This window comes from Vicugna pacos, chromosome 9 (genome assembly GCF_048564905.1).
Source record: "Vicugna pacos chromosome 9, VicPac4, whole genome shotgun sequence".
NCBI lineage: Eukaryota > Metazoa > Chordata > Mammalia > Artiodactyla > Camelidae > Vicugna > Vicugna pacos.
The window spans coordinates 58805045-58825499 of record NC_132995.1 but is presented as its reverse complement, the minus strand read 5'-3'; the positions used below and the strand labels follow the sequence as shown (position 1 = coordinate 58825499).

Sequence of the window (20455 nt, the reverse complement as noted above, 5' to 3'; positions counted from 1 at the left end):
CCTTTTTTCTGTTAATTTGGGGGGGAGGGAAGGGAATTAGGTTTATTTATGTATTTTTTAATTTTTAATTTTAATTTTTAAAATTTTATTTTTTAGTGGAGAGACTGGGGATTGAACCCATGACTTTGTGCATACTAAGCACCCACTCTATCATTGAGCTATATATACCCATCCCACTCCCGCATCTGTGAAATATCTTTTGAATCTTCCCCCTTTTCTTCTCTGCAGATCTAGAACAGTTCAAATCCTCATTTTCTGTTTCCTGGTTTGTAGAATTTCAAGCACATTCTCTTAGTCTAGCAGAAGGATGCATGTGAGTAATATAATGGAACCCAAATTGCATTTGACAGATTAACCATCAAATAAATCATGCTTCAGATTACCCTCATTGTCCTCATCTTTGTTCATCCATTTTTGTGTTTACTAGGCTTCTGTTTGCTTTGGCTTTCATTCATAACCTTATTCCTTTCTGCAATAGATCTCATTCTTAGCACTTTGTTTCCTGGCTACATTTTGCTTTCTTAATGGGTGGTATTTTCTTAGACTTACATCTTGATTAGAGTATGCCGCCATTGTTCCCTTAGCAGTCTCAATCGTTGACTTATCCTAGACTGCTTTTTTTTCTATGCAATACTCAGATACAGTGTGCTCTACCCCTTATGTCTTGACGTTAGATTGGGACCTGACATCTCTGAGCAGGACTAATTGCAGTATTTTTAGAATCAGTCTTTTTGTTTCTGGTCTTGTCTACCTTTTGTTCATTCTCTGCACTAATACTAGAGTGTTCTTTAAAAGTACAAATCTAACTTTTCTGTCTTGCAGATTTAAGAGTCATCTAATTGCCTAAGTTCAAACTCTTTAAATACCAGCTGTCTTTTCACTGTTCATTTAAAGAATAAGGTAGTAATTACCAAGTAAGTTAAAGCCAACTATAAATACAGAATCTTTGTCAAATAATTTTTCCTCAATTTCTTTATTTGGTGCAGTTTTCTTTGCTTCTTCATGTGTCTCCCATCTTCAGTTCAGTCTAATATAGTTCTAAACGGGTTTTACTACTATAGTCATTTTTTTGTATCTGTACCCATGTTTGTTTTCACTCTGGTTATGTAACAGGTGTTCCTTCTAGTTTTTTCTATTGCTGCTTCTTTGGTTATTAGATACAACAGTAACTATTGAATTTAGACTTAGATGTTTATTCCTCATTTATCTTTGGATATATAAACAGACATGGTCTTTATTTTCATGAGACTTTGCACTCTACTTGGGGCCACATAAAATGAATAATCACAAATAAATATTTAATTACAGATTGGGATAAGTGTTATGAAGGAAATGAAAATGATAAAATATAAGAAAATAATAAGGCCTAGTTTCGATTTTGGTGATCAGGATGACCTTAAACTGAGACTAAATAAGTGAGACTTAGTTAGGGTAAAGCATGTGAGTTAGAGAGAGCTTTTTAGTCAGGAAAAGCATGTAGAAATGCTCTGAGATGTGAAGGAGCTTGGTTAATTCATGGGACTGAATGAAAGCCTTTGTGACTGAGTGTAAGAAGCAATATGGAAAGGGAAATGAAGTGAGTGTGGGGTGATAAGGAACAAATCAGGTATGACCAAGGAAAGGAATTTTGCTTTTATGATAATAGCAAAGGAACACCATTGAAAGACTTTAAGTAGAGGAATGACATGATCTTGCTTACATCTTTAAAGGATCATTGTAACTTCTGTATGGAAAAAAATTTGGTTTTGGGTGGGGAGTGCTGGTAGCAGGAAAAGAATATAAGTGGAAAAATCAGGTAGGAGGCTATTTGAGTGGTACAGATATAAAAGACATCTGTTAAAAATGGAATTGTTATCACACTTCTGCTAGCATTTGGTGAGCCCATTAATCTGAGGACATTTTGTCTGTCTTCAGCTTTTAACATTTTTCTTCTCTTTTTTCTTCTCTTCTAGTGTCATTGTTCTCTCGCTCTCGCTCTCTCTCTCTCTCTGCCACTGCCTTTGCCTCTGCCTCTGCCTCTGTCTCTGTCTCTCTCTTCTCTGAGAGGTGGATTTTGCAAATTCTGGATCTATCCTTCATGTTCAAATTTTTTCTCCTTCTAGTTCTAATTTCTACCTTCTAGTTCTTTTTCTGCAGAATTTGGGGAAATGTTTTTTCCTGATTCAATCCTTAGGTATGTTTATCTTGCTATTTAAAAAATCTTAGTTGTCTAATTTTAAATTTCTAAGACCTCTAGGTAATTTATTTCATGGATATAGCATCCTGTTGGAACATTTAATATCTACTTCTGTTTATTAATTTTTTTCTCCTTGGATTTTATTTTAGTTCTCTTAATTGAATTTGGTGCCTTTCATGGTTTTGCTTTTTCTTCGCCGATTGTTGATTCTTGATTGCTTCCTCATCTAAGTATCTGAGAATCCGTCTTCTTCTATGTCTATGTTATAATCTGATTCTGATTATCGGGTGAGATGGTAGGCACTGTAAGAAAGAGTGGGCTTAGTAGCTTGTCTTTTGAGTATAGAGAATGCTTGTGTTGCTTAGAGATTATGAGCTGTCAGGGACAGTGCCAAATCTGTTTGGCTTCCCAGAATCCTTGATTTAACCTGAGGTAGGCTGTATGTGTGTATGGGAGGGTGGGTGTGTGTGTGGTCACCTGGTCTAGTTGTTCACATAGCCTTAATGAATTAATATGGATTCTCCTCCCCCTTCCCAAGGATCCCTCAACTTTCTGGTTTGTTAATGGTAGGCTGCCTGGTTTTTGTTAATGTTTATATATGTATATAAATTATGTATATAAATGTATATAATGTTTATATATATATAAATATTCTTTTAAAAAATTTATGGGATTGGGGATGAGTGAGAATGTGGACACATGCTCAGTCCACTATCTTGAACCAATCCTTGAGTTTTAAAAAATTAACTGTTTTTACCTAAAATGAAACTTTGTGGTTCAATAAGTTTTCCATATCAGGTTTTCTTTTAAACTCTATATTTGCATTTTAAATTTTATTTATTTTTCTTAGAGACTTTGGGCAATTATTTCAAGTTTTTTGTTTGTTTTTAATGTACATAGTCTGGGAAATTTTCATTCAATCTATTGTATCTCCTATAATTAATAACCCTTAGCAGTGAGGAAAGATGTTTCAGGTATAATAAAATTTTTGATGACAGCTAGACATCACTTGGAAACTTTGTAGCTATTTTTAAAATGTAAGAAAGGTGGGTGGGAGGTATAGCTCAGTGGTAGAGCATGTGCTTGGCATGCTTGGGGTCCTGAGTTCAATCCCTAGTGCCTGTGTTAGGGGGAAAAATAAAAAAGTTTTTTTAATGTAAGAAATAAAAAAGCAGGAGATTTGAGCTGGAAAGATTTTCTAATTCATTAGTTTAATGTTGAATTCATGGAAGTATAGAAAGAAAAGTGTTGAAAATCATTGTTATTTAAAGTGAGAAGAAGGGTGTTGGCAAAGAAAACAAGAGTAAGAGTTAGGAAACAGGAAATATTACTAATACAAGATCTTGAAAATCAAAGGGAGACAAGTAGAGAGTGGCTAGTAGTATCAAATGCCAAAAGCTCCACAATGATGAGGACTGAGAATTGCACCACAAAATAGTTATTGGCGATCTTTGAAATAATGATTTTATTAATGGAGATAGACATTAGCTTTGCATAGGATTAAGAAAGAAATGTATAGGTAACAAACAGGAATTTGGCTACAAAACAAAGTAAGAAATTTGACAATAGTATGAAAAGGATAGAAAGATCATTCAGATATTTGTTTTGTATTCAAATAGATGTTTAGATGGGATGGGAGAAATTAAAGATTCCTCTACAGAGAGTAATTGTATATTGCTAATATAGCAACTGAAGTCTTAGAGGAGGTAGGAATGTTGAGATCCAGAACAGTGGTCAAGAGTTAGCTTGAGAAAAGTGGATTACTTCTCCTTTTAAATTTGGAGTGCAGATTAAGAGGCCAGATGTTTAGACAGTGGTGAGTTGAAGGTAAATGCACATGCTGTGTGACTTCATTCTAAATATATTTTATATAGATCCATTGCTTATTTTGTTTAATGAACTTGGGCTCATTTGGTTGTGGAGTTAACTTTATAGGAACATTACTATTAATAGTTATCTTTATTATTTTGCATAGTTTCATTTGGAATTCCTCTATTCTTTACAGTGCTCTAGTTGCATTAGCCCATCTCTTTTGGTTTTTCCCTCAAATGGTATTCTTATTTCTTGTCTCTCTTTTCCTATTCTTTTAGTCCAGCTTTTAACACATTTATATTCTTTTGCTTTTTTTTAGAAGAATTGACTAAGCTGAAAAATAACAAAGAAGTAGAACTTGAAGAAATGAAAAATATCTTGGTAAGTATATAGTTTCTCTTATTAATGTATAGCAATTATTTTTCAAAATAGTTGAATCTAGTGACTTAGATTTTTATCCTATAGTGTTATATGGTAGTTTTTTCAGCTAAAATATAAAAAAACATTATATTTGGTTTTAATAAAGCTACATTTCTTTTTTTTTTCACATTTCTTATCTGTACCAATATTTACACGTTTTGATAATTGGTGAAGGTGGTTCTATTATTTAAACATGTGTTGACAGTACATTTAAGTGAGATCAAATAAGCATATCATATAGCTGATTGTAAATTTGGTGTGCCTTTGATACCTTTGAGCCACAAAGGGGCAGTTTTGAGAAAGATACGTATGATATGTATTCATTACCTATGTTTAGTGTTCAGGTAGAATCATATTTAATGAATTTGTTAGGATAAGGCTTCATTATATTTTAATTGATTATAGCATGTAGAGCATGGGTTGGCAAACTTTTTTCGTAAAGGACTAAATAGTAAATACTTCAGATTTTGTGGGCTATATACAGAATGTTAATTTTCTCCTCCCCCTCTACTTTTTTTCTTTTGAACAATCTTGCAAAAATGTAAGAACCATCTTATTATTTATTAGTTCAAGAGCCTACAAAAGAAATCTGTGGGCTGATTTTGCCTCAGAGGCTGTAGTTTGCTAACCCTTGCTTATAAAAGACAATATTGTTTGATTACAGATATATGATTACAGATATATATATCGCATCTCTACCTGATTTTGCAACTCCTAATTTTTATATCTCTTGGGAAGCCTAGTTTCCAAATACTTATCGTTTTTTCAGTAAACTGCTTTTGCACAAATTCTTGTAAGTAATAATGTTTACATTTCTTTCAAATTTTATAATGTGAACCTATACTTCAAGTCTCAGCTTAAATATCAATTGGTATTCTTAGCTAGTTTAGGTCTCTGTATAGCTTGTTCCCATAGCACCCTTGAATGTTTCCTTTATAGCACTTATCACATATGAAATTGATTTTTGGTATAATTATTTAAAGCTTTATTTGCCCGTAGAATCCCCTTTACTTAGCACAATAGATGGCACACAGTAGGTGGTCAGTAAATAGTGAAATGAATATATGCTCCAATAAGAGCTATAAACCTATCCTGTTTGCCCTGTAACCTCAGTACTTAGCACAATGACTGATACTTTGTCAGCACTTTATAAATATTTGTCAACTGAATTAACACTAAAGTATTATTTTTACACTCCTATATGGACAGGGATTAGTTTATGATTTTGTTATATTTCAATAGCAATAGAGCATAATTAATATCTTGGTCCTTAGAATTATAATGCTTTGATTAGTATCCGGTTCTTCTTAGCTGTATGACCTAGAGCAATTTACTTAAACTCTTGATGGCTTGATTTTTCCATCTATGAAATGGGGGAAATAATTGTACAGATCTCTTAGGGTAGTGGTGAGGGATGAATAATATAACACATTTATTAATTTAACAAACATTTGTTCAGTTCCTTTTATGGTATAATCTGGGGTTGCTGTAGGGGAGCAAATGGATGCATATCCTGCTTTCATAGAGTTACAGTCACAAAATAATCACACATAAATACAAGCAGTGATTCAAAGGTAATAATACAATGGTGCCAAGGGCGATAAAGCATTAGTTCACAGTGCTGTTTGCATTTTGTAAAGCTCATTTGCTTTGCAGTATGAAGAACACAATATGCTAAGATAGAACGGTTAAGAACAGATGATCATAGGAACCAGGTCTTTTTGATAATTTTTGATAATAGCCATTCTGACAGGTGTGAGGTGATATCTCATTGTGGTTTTGATTTGCATTTCCCTAATGGTTAGCGGTGATGAACATCTTTTCATATGCCTATTGGATATCTGTATGTATTTTTTGGAAAAATTTCTATTCAAATTCTCTTCCCCTTTTATAATTGGGTTGTTTGGGTTTTTTTGAAGTTGAGTTGTATGAGTTCTTTGTATATTTTGGGTATTAAGCCCTTCTCAGGTATATCATTTGCAAATATCTTTTCCCATTCAGTAGGTGGCCTTTTTTTGTTGTTGTTGATAGTGTTTCCTTCTTTGAGCAAAAGCTTTTTAATTTGATAAACTCCCATTTGTTTTATTTTTGCTTTTGTTTCTAATGCCTGAGGCAGCATATACAAAAAGATATTTCTATGACTAATGTTAAACAGCATACTGCTTATGTTTTCTCTTAAGAGTTTTATGGTTTCAGATTTTTCGTTTAAGTCTTCAATCCATTTTGGATTTTTTTTTTTTGTGCATGGTGTGAGAGAGTAGACCAGTTTCTTTTGCAAGTAGCTGTCCAGTGTTCCCAATATGAGCTATGGTTTGCTGACCCATGATTGTCTAGAACATTGAATTCAATTCTTGACACCTCATTTAAAATGGTATATTGACAAGAGTGAGCCCATCTGAAAGGAATGAGGCAATGTAAAGCCATTTCATAGCAGTAATAATAATAATAATTAGAGATTATAGAATAGTTAAGAGAAAAGTTAGAGAGTGATAACTCTCTTCAAATATTTCTCAGCTAATATGTGAAAGAGGAGTTAGACTTCTTTGTGACTAAGGAATGCAGAGCAATGACCATTGCATGAAAGTTACAGGGAATAACATTTTAGTAAAATATAAGGACAAACAGGATATAGAATAGTGAGTGAATAACAAATGTTAATAAATTGCAGTGATTTATGTGTAAGATAAAGTTTGAATTCAATGACCTGTATGATTTTTGTTTTTTTTTACTGATCCATTAAGTTTCAATTCTGTGATTCATGAATCAGACAGCATCCAATCTAGCAGATAGAAAGGCCCTCCTGTATGATTTTTTTCAAATAAAAAATTCCAGGGCTCTGTCCATTAAATCATTTGTCATCATGTTTAGTTTTGAAATTTATTTAATGATGACTTTTTTTCTCTTTTTAAAAAATTTTAGTCAAAGAAAAATTCATAATTCTCTTCACAGTTCTATCTGGGCAGTTTGATATGATTGTCATGATTTGCTAATGTTCTTATAGGCAGAAAACCAAAAGCTTTTAGATGAGAAGAAACAGTTTGAGAAGACTGCTGAAGAATTAAAAGAAGCAGAACAAAAACTAGCTGGGCTTCTCCAAACCAGAGAGGTTTGTTAAAAAAGAACACATCCTTTTTTCAAGTATTTGTTAGTAGGATACAGATTTACATTGTAAATTATGGTGTGGCTTTTAGTTTTGTGAAAGATTGCTTCACAAAATTTCTTTTAAAGATGTGTTCCTGCTACATTTAATGACAATAGGAAGATGACAGTAGTATGCATAATGCCATGGTTTATAACAATTAAATTTTTGAATGATATATTTAAATTTTAGCCTTTACTAAGTTAAGTTCTTACTTTACAATAATTGTTATAGTGCTCATGTTATAATTTTAGAATGTCTTTTATTTTTAAAAAGTATGTTTTCAGTCTATTACAATATATCATTATAACTGTCTTTTTAATATAGTAAAAACAATTAGTTTTTCAGATACTGCCTAATTTCATTAATTAATATATTTCTTCTTAGTAATATGATATTTTAATTGAAATTAATACCCTGTATAAAATTGATAACAGTATTTTATAATATGCAAATATAATTTTACTGGTTGAGCTTCAGAATATCAAAATAGAATTTACTTATTGTATTGCATTTGTCATTGCTCATTGTTTTAAAATTATAATGATTATGGTATTAAGTCTACTAAAATTTTTAAAATTTGACATTTTTATTAAATGTATGACTTGCTTGCATAGTGATCATACTTTTTAAATGAGAAAATTGTAAAAACATTTCCTGTGATAATACATGTTTATTTTCCAGAAAAAAGTACATGATTTGGAAATAGAATTAACTGCCATTGCAACAAGTGAACAACATTATTCAAAACAGGTTAAAGAGCTGAAAACTGAGCTTGAAAATGAGAAGTATGTTTTCTATCTATAAAGTAGCTTGTGTATTGAATTCCTAAGCTTTCTGGTAGTTAATAATAAGTTAGTAAATTATGTTCAATACTTATTTGAATAGGCTTAAAGTTGTGTTTTATTTTTAAGTTAAAGGTCAAAATAATTTATCGGTTTCATTGCTAAGGGAAGTACGTATCATTGACATAAAAAGAGTATATCACAAAGTTGAGAACTGCTTTAGAAGAGCAATTTATTATTTTTCTCAGAGATTATTTAGTTTCTCATAAAAATAATCATTTGTAGTTCTAAATAGTTATTTTGGTTGTTTTACTAAATTACTTCATAGGTTTGTACTGATGAAATGGCAAAATAAGAATTTATTTCTTACATTGTCCAAACAAAATATTTAATTGATTTTTACCTACTTAGTAAATTTAATTTCTAGAGAAAGTGGGAGGAAATAGTTTTTGTGTTATTACTCAGAGAACTAAACTCGAGTAGGCAATCTAGTGGTGAGCTTCATTTTTCCTTTCTGGTTGCTTCTCAACTCTACATAAAAATGAGAAATAATTAGTTTACTTAGCATCTTGTCCCTTCTCTTTCAGCTTCTGGTACCTTTTCAACAGTACTTTTATAGGGACTCTGGGTAAAATTCATTTATTAACCAAAATCCCTTTTAATGAATGAGCTGATTAGTATGAATTTGTATTATTCTTGTTATATTTGCTTTTTCAACTTTTCATTTTTTAGTTAAAACTTATATCTACTCTTTGATGAGTTTCCAGTGTCAGGACGTAGGAGGAGATAATAGATGCTCCTGATATCATTCCATAGAGCCCCACACTCCCCTTTCTTCATTTAAAATTGATTCTGGCTGCAGCCAATAACAGCAATAATCTCTCTTCCAATGTAGACCATTTCAGACCTTGTAAGAGCAGTTTAAGTGTTGTGTACAAAGTTTTATTTATTTTCATGAGGATAGTTAAATGAAAATAATGTTTCATGTACTACTTAAATCAAATCTTTAGAAATTTGAAACAATTTCTAAGAGTCTACTAGAGAGAAAATATATGAAGAAAATAATATACTTTTCAAAATTCGTGGAAAGGTAAAAGGGAAAGAGGTGTGGGTAATAGTCAAGGAAATATATGACATCTTGAAAAACGTATTACAGAAAAATTTCAATTATATATGATGTTAAGAGGGAATAGTTTAATGAACCAGCATATACCTACTACCCAGCCTCAAAAATTCTTAACTAATGGTCAGTTTTATTCATTTATAACCCCAATTCTTCCTTTTTTCCCCCTAAGATTATTTTGGATAAAATTACACATATAATTTTGCATGTGAATATTTTGGTATGACATGTTTTTTAAAAAATAGACTTAAGAATACTGAACTAACTGCAAGCTGCAGCAGGCTTTCAGTGGAGAACAAAGGACTAGCACAAGAAACAAGTGATATGGCTCTAGAACTCAAGAAACAGCAAGAAGATATTAATGTGAGTTGAAAAAGACAATACCAGTGACTTAGTTTTCTTACTGTAAAATTATGGGGTTAGATTAGATGACCTCTAAAGATTCTTTTAGCTTTGAAAGTCTGATTATCTTAGAGCTAATACCACTTTGTTTTAGAAGAAAAATATGCATATTGATCTTAGATGGTAATGACAGATGATAGAGACTCTCTATTGATAAAATTACTTTAATTTTAAGCATCAAGATTTTTATAAAGTATTCAAGTATTAATAAATTATATAAGGCACTGTGGAGGATACAGTGATGAGTAAAATATCATCCTTCCTCTTAAGGAGTTTATGACTCAATAGAAAAAAAAATGTCCAAATAACTTAAAATAGTATGTCGCATGTATCATTTTGGGAATACAGTGTTATCATAGTTCGCAGGATCATTTCTGCCTTGGGGAAAGAGAAGTGTTCAGAAAGAATATAGCATCAGTATATGCCTTAAAATATGAATAATTATGAGTTCAGTAGCTAACAGTGAATGGAAAAGCATTCCTTGAAGCCACAACAAAAGACATAAGTCTCAGAGTATCACTGGGAAACGGCAAGTAAGACTTGGTTTGTTAGCTACTGTGTGAGGATTATTAGGGGAATAAAATAAGGCTGGAAAAGTAGTATGGAAGTATACAAGTTAAATAGCCCATTCTCTTGCTATTTATATATAACTCTTGCTAGTTATATGTAACTAAATGAATTTTATAAATTCTAAGACCAATAACGGTCTTAAATATTAGTTTCAATTTTATTTTTGTTGAAACAAAATAATGTAAACCACACTGCTTATTTCTTTAGAATAGCAAAAAGCAAGAAGAAAGAATGTTGAAACAAATAGAAAATCTGGAAGAAACAGAAACACAGTTAAGGCAAGACTAATGCATTGGCCTTTTTCTGGCAAAAGATTTTAGTATTTCTTTTCTGTTAACTTGTTAGAGTTAATTTGGATTAATCTTATGCTGAATATAGTATAAAGTGAAAAATTAGACTTAAATTATTGCTTTGGAATCCTGCTTAAAAATAAAACTGTAATAATGTCTATTTGTACGTAGTGTTGAAATAGTGATATTACACATAGAAATTAGTTTCAAAATATCATAGATTTTCTAATATTTAATATTTGTTTAACTAAGAAAGTACACTAATCATATACCAGAAATTTAAAAGAGGTATTTTAAAAATTTAATATTATTTTAAGTATTATCTGTGTCTTTAGGTGTTTTCACAATCATCTATTTTAATGCCTGTATGCTAGTCACACAAGTGGATTTAACATTATTTATTTTAATTTGGATATTTACATTTTCCAGTTTTTTGCTATCGTAAATAATAGTACAGTAAACATTTTGGCATATACAGATTTTTTTCTTACAGGATAAATTTGAAGTGGTAGAATTTACTGAGTCATACGAATAATTATTTCAATCACTTTTGATAGACAAATGATTTCTAATAGGTCTTATTGGTTGTAAGCTATGCAGTAAACCAATATTGTATGAAAATGCTAGTTCCAAAATGTTTTAATTACCTTTGGGTATTTTCATTAATTTATTTGATAATATAACAGATAAAAACAACTCATAGTTCTTATGATTTATAATTTGCACGTTTTGGGTAAGTTTTGGAATTTTTCATGTGTGCTTTCTACATTTCTTTCTAAATTGCTTATACCCATTGCCCACTAATGTTTTGAGACCTTGATTGTTTTCGTACTGATTTATTTAAGCTTTAAAAAAGCACATTAATCCTTAATCTTTTTAAATTTACAGCACATATTTTCCCCAACCTGTTATTTTCCTTTCACTTTGAGTAGTTTTTTTTGTCATATAGAATTTTTTAAAAAAATTTTGTGTTAAATCTAATTGTCTTTCCTTTTGATATTTTTTCCCATTGCTTTTTTTTTTTAACACATTTATTGTGGTATGATTCCTGTACACCTATTGATTTTATACTTAGAAAGTTTTTCCTTCTTGCAATCAAATATTAATCTTTTCTTTATTTGTTGTAAAAACTGATAAACCAAATATCAATATATTGATTTTTAATATATCTTTCATTTTTTCAAATAATAAAAACATTTCAAGATATCAGTTTACTTCTTAACACTGCTGTAGATCCATGACCTGGATTTTGACATGTAGTGTTTTCATGTTTATTATTTTCTAAATGATCTGTTTTTGTATTTTAAGTTTCCTTTTAATCCATTAGTAATTTAGACAATTTCCAAATATTTGGGGGCTCTCATTTATACTTATATTCTGAAATATTAAATTTTGATTGATTAAAGAATGTGGTCATTAAAACTTAACCTGCTATTTTAAATGATTTGAGACTTCCTTTAGACTTGATATACCTCCATCATAGGACTGTCTGATGATTATATGAGAAAATGTGAATAAAGTGCTGAACACAGTGCTGGTACTTAACTGTTACTATTTTCCATATTTGGAAAGTCATCTCTTATTTTGCTTCTAAAGATTGCTTTCTTCCATTATGCTCAATTTTCTTCTTCAGAAGTGATTGTTATTATAGATTGAATCTCTGTGATTAAGCCATAGAACATTTCAGGGATAAAAAGTGAAGACATATTTTATGGGAAGGCTGCTTTTTATTTAAGAGAATTCAAATTATTTAGATAATATCTTTTTGTATATCTAGCTACTCAGTGGACTTATAGAACTTTAAATACAAATATGTTTAGGAAAAGTAAAAATATGCTGATTAAAGATTTAAAACTCAGTTAAAGAGTAGACATCTCAGATTCAGTTTTCACAAGGCCAGTTATTCCACATGATTGAATACTGTTCTATGCATTCAGGTCAGACCCAGCAACATATAATTGTAGTAACAAGAGAGACTACCATTAGAAATAGCTTCAAATATCCATCTGAGACAAAGCACCATTGTTTTCATGTACAACAGACAGATTCTTAATTTTAAAAAATTTGAATGGATAATACATGCATATGGTGTAAAAGTCAAAAGGACAAGGGGACACGGGGAAAGAACACTATCTTTTTTGCCCTATCTCTTCCTCCTATCCAGTCTCTCTTCCCAGAGGTATCATGGTTTCTTATGTATTTTTCCAGATATACTCTGTACATTATATAAGGGAATATGTATATGCAAATATCTCAGTCATGTAGTTCTTCATTAAAATCACTTCTATGTTTGTCCCTAGTTTATTTATAAAACATTATGACTATGTCTTATAATGATAACTAATTTATGACTAAGAAAACAGTAAAGTGAAATCTCGGCTTATATAAGAAATGAGAGTTTCTATCTAGGAGTTTTTTTCCCCTTCTTTTTTGAAATTAAAGTATAGTCAGTTTACAATGTTGTATCAATTTCTGGTGTACAGCATAGTGTTTTAGTCATATATATTCATACATGTATTCCTTTTAATAATCTTTTTTGTTATAGGTTACTACAAGATACTGAATATAGTTCCCTGTGCTATACACTATAAACTTGTTGTTTATCTGTTTTATATATAGTAGTTAATATCTGCAAACCTTGAACTCCCTGTTTATCCCTTCCCTGCCCACTTCCCCGCCTTGTAACCATAAACTTGTTTTCTATGTCTGTGAGTCTGTTTCTGTTTTGTAAATTAAGTTCATGTGTGTCTTTCTTTTAGATTACACATATAAGTGATATATGGTATTTTTCTTTCTCTTTCTGGCTTACCTTGCTTAGAGTGACAGTCTCCAGGTCCATCCATATTGCTGCAAATGGCATTATTTTATTCTTTTTTATGGCTGAGTAGTATTATCTAGGAGTTTTTTTTTAAATGGGAAAATGACTATAAGGATCTAGATAATTTCAAAATAAAAGTACACATTAAATATAGGAGTAGAAGTGTGCCTATTGATAATAATGCATGAAAAATTACCAAGCAAAATGAAAGTATAAACCAAAAAATTAAATAGTCAATCATTTTAGAAATTTCATAAAGGAAATAAAATATAAAAATGTAAATTTTATTGCAATGTCACTCTTCCATTTCCTTTAAAGGAATGAACTGGAATCTGTGAGAGAAGAACTAAAACAGAAAGGAGACGAAGTTAAAAGCAAATTGGACAAGAGTGAAGAAAATGTATGTTGTATTTAATAATTGTTTGTATCACAAAGTTTTAAATCATAAAAGCAATACCTCATGTCTAAAAAAAATAAAGTATACTATTGTATAAATAACCAGTGGTCTAGGGACTGTTGTAGACTGTTGACCTTAAAAATATAGGCAAGTTGGGTTGTCTTGTTTATGTGGTTTATATCTAGAAGAAATAGTGGCATAATTCTAAGTTTCTTTAAATATTGAGCATTTATAAATGTTGACTTATTTTTTTAGGCTAAATAAAAGGCTTGTGCTTTAGTAATATGAAATATACTGATAAATTGATTAATGTTTGTGTTGTGCATTGGCTGTGATTTCAAAGAGCTGAGAAAGGAAAAAGGCTTTTAGGAAAGATTATCACAAAAGTGAAATAGTAGAAAGTATGTGACATGATTATAGGATACAATATAAATATTGGGAGAAAATAGTGCTGAAATAGCAAGATCAAACTAGATTGCAAAGGCCTTGACTGTGTTTTTTCATTCATTCAACAAATATTGCTTACTACTTACTATATGCCAGGCACTGTTCTGGGTGCTAAGTTTGGATTTAATTTGTTTCAGTGGATAACAGTGATCCAATTAAGGTTTTTTATTAAGAAAACAACATTTAAAAATTTTAAGACTGTAATAGGGAGATGTGAAAGGCACACAAAAGCTGTAAAAGTCATCTTGAAAGCTCAGAAAAAAATCTTGGAGAGGACTCTGGCCTAGTTTAGTTCACTTATACCTAAGCCACTTTTTGCAGTTAGGGGACAGAGTAATCTGGCCAAGCCTGAGTATATTCCCACTCTTAGAGACAGATCCATCCCCATCAAACTACATGAACTGAGCAGGATTACTGTGGAGTTTACTCTAAAAGAGTTTTTGCAGGAAAGGATGGTGGCCAGAACAGAACATTAGGTCTTCTATATAATTGCTGTTGGAGCCCATAGAAATGGCATCTATCTAAATGAGTCAGGACAAGCTTCCTGAAAGAAGCAACATTAATTTTGAAACCCTAGACTAATGGGAATTAGTGGAAGGCAGAGGAGTGGACACGAATATATTAGGGAGGAGAAGAGTATTCCAAGTTACACACACACACACACACACACACACACACAGATGCATACATATGTAACTTGTATACAAAGTATGAAGGAGCCTTGGAAGTATGAGAGGGCCCATACTTTTAAGCAACTATATAAAGTTTTCATTGGCTGAAAGGTGGAGTTTAACATAGTGGTGATAGTGGAGAGAGTGGGGAGAGAGTAAGTGGAGAGATGATGTGATGGGGAAAAATGAGGATGGGGAGAAGTGAGGATAGATCATTTAAGGCCTCATAAGCTGTATTTAGTAGTCTGAGGTTATTGCAGAGTTTTGACCTGAGAAGAATCATAATTTTATTTATACTTTGGAGAGTTTTCAGATTATTAGAATAGTCCAAAGATGAGATGAGCTGTATTTTTAAGGGCTTACAATGAACTGGGAACATTCTAGATTCTTTATATATGTTATCTTATTTAAGTAGATATCATTTTTGTCCTCATTTTATGAATTAGGAAATTGGGCCTCCAAAGAGTTAAAAAATCTCGAAAGGCTACATGACAGAAGTGGAAGAGCTGGCTCTCTGACATTCTTTAGACTACATGAAATTTTTTTTCTCAAAAGGCTATTTTGTCTATCATTTTCTTATTTATAAGTTAAGTTCAACCAGAAAAAATGAATTTAATATCCTAAAGACTTGGTATGTAGTTCACTACTTTAAAATTTATATCAGAGGCTGCTTTAAAACACTCATCTTGTCAGTGTGGGGAAGAACATGAATTTAATGTTTAATGTAAAATAAAAATATTTCACTAAGAATTTAAATTTATTTTACCAGTGTAGAAAATATTAATGAATTAAGAAACAGAAAAAAGAAAACCAAAATGCAAGATAAGTTGTTAGCATGTTGAAGCTTTCCATGGTCTGATTTCAATTTACCTATTGAAACAGTTTCCTGGGAAGAATCCAAGTTGAAAATATTTCTTGGATATTTTGCCTGACATTGAAATTCATTATGCTTCCCCCCACTCCAATCTACTACCTTAGTTCAGACATTATTTCATGAGACTTTATCTTTCTGAGCTTCTGTTTTCTTATTTCTAAAATGGGGATAAAATACCTATTTTTTCTATAATATTAGGTTGTTACAAAGTTAAGTTTAACAGATGTTTCTGAAAGACATATGTAAGAGATTATAAATATTTATATATAAGATAATATTTAAAAATCCAGTATAAACTGGGAAAGCTAATAAAATATTGCAAAGTGATACTAGGATAAGGTAAGGATGATGGATTTTAGCATATAGACACAGAAACAATTTCTCTTTTACAAAAGGATACTGAAATAAACTGGAAGAGTTTTGTAGAAATATAAGACTAAACTTTATAATTCCATTTCTAAAAGATACTCAAAGAAGAAAATAGAAATTCTGTTAACATTTTAAATCTGATGTCAAATAATATTTTTTAGGCTCGAAGCATTGAATGTGAAGTTGTAAAAAAAGATAAACAAATGAAGATATTAGAAAACAAGGTATTATCAAATGCAAAAAATGTTTGGGAATAGAGGCTTTGTAACAGTATATGTATGACTAGATTTGGGCCAACCTTTATGTTGTCCTGTACAAAGAAATCTCAATTCTACTTTGAAGGCTTTTAGGGATAGTGTAGGATTTTTACTGCAGGTGTCTTTGAAGAGGCTCTGGGTTCAGAGTTTCGCACAATGCGTCAAAGAGCAAAGCTTCATTAAACTGTTCTTGAGGTATCTCTTCCCTTTCCCCAAATTTCATGCTCTCAGCAGCTGCATTTGTTGTGGATATCTTAAGAGTAGCAAGATGCTTTTAAAAATCATTCTTATATATCTCTGTCATTCTTATCATTAGGGGAGCTGCAGAAAAATGTCCGCTTTCTTTATGTGTTTCTGCTGCCTAGCTGGCCATATCAATTCACTTTCCCTTCTCTGCTCCTTACCATACATTTGTCCTAAACTTGACCTTCTGTATATGAGTTAGTGCGTTAGTCCTTTGGAAAGTATAGTTTACTTTCTGAAGTTCTGATCTCTAATAATTAATACCATTTTCTTCTACCTAGAATTCTGGTGAATAAAATTCTTTGTTTTTATGCATATGAATTATTTTACTTAAAAATGAACTGTGATAGTTTTAAATCTTTTCAAAAATTTTTGGGCATTCCACTAAATAAATCTTAATTAGTCCTAAATTTGGAGATTTTTAAATTTAAAAGGATTGAAAACTTAAGTTACTTTAATTTTCATTAGTTTATTCAGAAAGAAGGGAGAGTGAGATAGGACAGTCAAAATGACATTCAAAGTTGATAGATCTGCTGTCATTATCCTTTAAGTAAAATAGACAGTTATTTAAACTGTAATAATCCTAGTTATAAAATTTTTTTTAATGTATAGTAATGTCAGTTATAAATATGGCTATTTAGGAAAAGCTGAGTGGGAGAAAAGTATAGTCATCAACATGAACTCTTAAAGGAATAAATTTTGATGGTCTGAATAAGAGAGAAATACATAAAACGTGCTTTCTGGGGCAAAGTTATAACCTGGTGATACTTCAAACTGATATTTTAAAAATTTGTTCAGCATTCATTTGGTAAGGACAAAAAGTAACTGATTTTCTTCTCTTTATTGAGTTTTAAATTTCAATTACATTTTTCATTACTGAAGTTTTAACTAGTTCTTTTTAAAATTTGCTCAACCATCTTTTATGGTCTTTCATTTCTTTTTCATAGTTTTAAGTCTTTAATTTTAAAAAATATTAAAATATTTAAATTTGATATTCTTTTTCTGGTAATTTCAATATCTGAAGCCTTTTCAGGTCTGTTTTGCTATTTGTTCTTTTTGCTGACTTTTACTCTTTGAGCTTTATTTCTCTGTGTTTTGATTCCTTGGAATTTTATCTGTGGTAATTCTTTGAGGTTTGTATTTAAGTTGATATCCTCCCAAAAAGATTTTCTTGGGGGCACTACTAACTAGGAACCATTTTAAATTAAAATCTCCATTTGAAGTTTTTGGAGATCATAGAGATAGTATGAGTTCAGTATGAATCCTCCATTATAAGGCCATCTCATGGCTACAAATTTTCAGGGACAATGTTTTATGCCTTTCACTCCGTGCCAGGATCAGGATAGAGGGGTTTCCTTACTGTACCCTTCTGTGTGGCAGATTTATTTCTTGTTTACACTTTCACCAAGTAGGTAGTCTTTTGAGTTTTTAACTTTATGCAGGGTTGTCTTAATGGATTCTCTGCCTTTAGTGAGCTCTGCGTGTTATCTCCTATCTCCTGTACCCTAGTAGTTTCAGCAGATAAACTTAGATCAAATGCTGGCTTTGGTGCCAACCCCAAATCTACTATTACTATACTTTAAATTTATGATTTCAAGTAAGCAGATTCCTTTTTTCCTAGATATTTACTTTTAAATTATTTTTATTAGGAAGGTTATTCAGAGTATCTAGGTAGCTTTTCTGTCAAAAATGGAAATCCTTGATTTAGTTTTTAATAAGTAAAAATTGTATACACAAATAATTTCACCTGCTAATATGTTTATACCAGCCAAATTGATATAAAAATCAGTAAAATGTTTCTTACTATTCTGTAGCTTTTCTTCTTTTAGTTTTCTTTTGAGTTTTCTGAAATAGACCATTGAAGGGCACATTAAAATTTAGATGAAATAAATCACTTGTAAATAGCAGGGTCATATCTTACTTAGTTTCAGAATAGTAGCTGACTGTGACTGCACATGACTGTTGCAAGGAAAATATTTAACACCGTATTTTGTGCTAATGAAGGAGATTAAAAAATTTTTTCCCATTGGAATTTATTTCTGCTTTGATGGACATTAGAACAAATTATATATCTGTGATGTTTTAGGACTCTTTAGAAATCTGTGCTGCTTTTATGGTACTCCACGTATTTCTTGGGCCTAATACCTCTTAATCCAATTCTACATGTGTACCAGGTGAAATAATCCCTTAAAGTGAAATATAAAAAAGTGATTTAGCTGATATTCCTAAAAGAGGAATTAGAAAGTAGTTAGGAGGAATAGAGTATCACATTATTCCCCTTTCCCAAATGTAATAAGTTTAAAGAGATCTCAGAAATAATAAATAGAGAATAATGAATAAGGAAAAAGACAAATTACAGTTAATCTTACTTCTGGCTGGCTTTTGAAAACCCAATTAATTATATAAGTCAGCTCAGTGTATGGGATTGAGTAAGAGGCACATTTTTCTTTAGAGTAGTTGAATTCACATGTTCTTTAAGTAAATTAAGACTTTAAGAATTTCAAAATTGTACTGAGATAATCTATTAAAATTTGTACTTGTTCGCATAATTTTGACATTAATGGAATTATTTAATGACATGATTTTTGAAGTGATTGGTATGTTGATGTTTTTGTTAGTCTGAAATTATTTATTTTGACTGGAATATTGAATAAAATTTTAATTTCTCATGATTTTTTAGTGTAACAATTTAAGGAAACAAGTTGAAAATAAAAGCAAAGTTATTGAAGAACTCCAGCAGGAGGTATGCACTGATTCACAAAATCAAAGTATTTTAAAAAATTTTATTTTTTTACTACAGTTTTAGTGAATAATGCTTTTTTTTCCTTTAGCAATTTTAATTTAAGTCAGTGGTGGTGTAAGTTTGAATCATTTCGGTATTAAATTTAATTCTTTATTTTGAACTTTTAACAGAATAAGACCTTAAAAAAAAAGAGTACAGCAGAAAGCAAGCAACTGAATGTTTATGAAACAAAGGTATTTGGAATCTTTATTTTTGTTTTTAAAATACAAGTACATAGATGAGAATTTAGGAATTTTAACCCCCTTATACTGTAGCAGTTATTTTCAAACATTGTCTTTTGAGATTGTGGACATCAATCCTTGTAATTGTAATAGAGTGCACATCTGTGGTCTAGCTGTGTTAAAATCATTAAGCAACTTAAAATATATTTATGTGTGTGTGTGTGTGTGTGTGTATGTCTTCGTATTTCTTACCCCATACATTGAAAATTGAAATTGAGTAGGTTTGGGGAGAAGCCTTGAAATTGTTAGTCTGGATACAAAAACTATACCAAACTATATGCTCCCTACAAGAGATAGACTTTATTTAATATAAAGATACAAGGAAATTGAAAATAAAAAGATGAAAAAAATATATACTATATACCAGGCAAGTAGGAAGAATAGAGAAGCTGGAATGATAATTTTAATAAAACATAAAGTAGATTGAAATACAAGGAGTATTATCAAAGATCCAGAGGGGCATTTGATAATGACAAAAGTATCAGTTCATCAGGAAGATATAATAGTCATGGATCTGTTTGATTTTAATGGCAGAGCTTCAAAATACATAAAGAAAAAACTTAAAAAAGTAAAATGAGAAATAGAGAATTTCATAATTATAGTTGGAGGTTGTAATACCCCTCTTTCAGCCATTGATG

At 30.8% G+C, this 20455-nt stretch overlaps 1 protein-coding gene across 4 annotated transcripts in view; it reads left to right on the top strand.

Moving 5' to 3' along the window:
• SYCP1 (synaptonemal complex protein 1) overlaps positions 1 to 20455 on the top strand; it is a 104117-nt gene that overhangs the window by 42219 nt on the left and 41443 nt on the right. For all 4 annotated transcript variants that reach the window (XM_072967953.1, XM_072967954.1, XM_072967956.1 and 1 more), the window contains exons 16-24: positions 4308 to 4369; positions 7410 to 7514; positions 8232 to 8335; positions 9701 to 9818; positions 10635 to 10705; positions 13854 to 13935; positions 16455 to 16517; positions 19474 to 19536; positions 19707 to 19769. In XM_072967953.1, coding sequence (XP_072824054.1) covers positions 4308 to 4369; positions 7410 to 7514; positions 8232 to 8335; positions 9701 to 9818; positions 10635 to 10705; positions 13854 to 13935; positions 16455 to 16517; positions 19474 to 19536; positions 19707 to 19769 — 731 coding nt within the window. The remainder of the gene's footprint in view (positions 1 to 4307; positions 4370 to 7409; positions 7515 to 8231; positions 8336 to 9700; positions 9819 to 10634; positions 10706 to 13853; positions 13936 to 16454; positions 16518 to 19473; positions 19537 to 19706; positions 19770 to 20455) is intronic.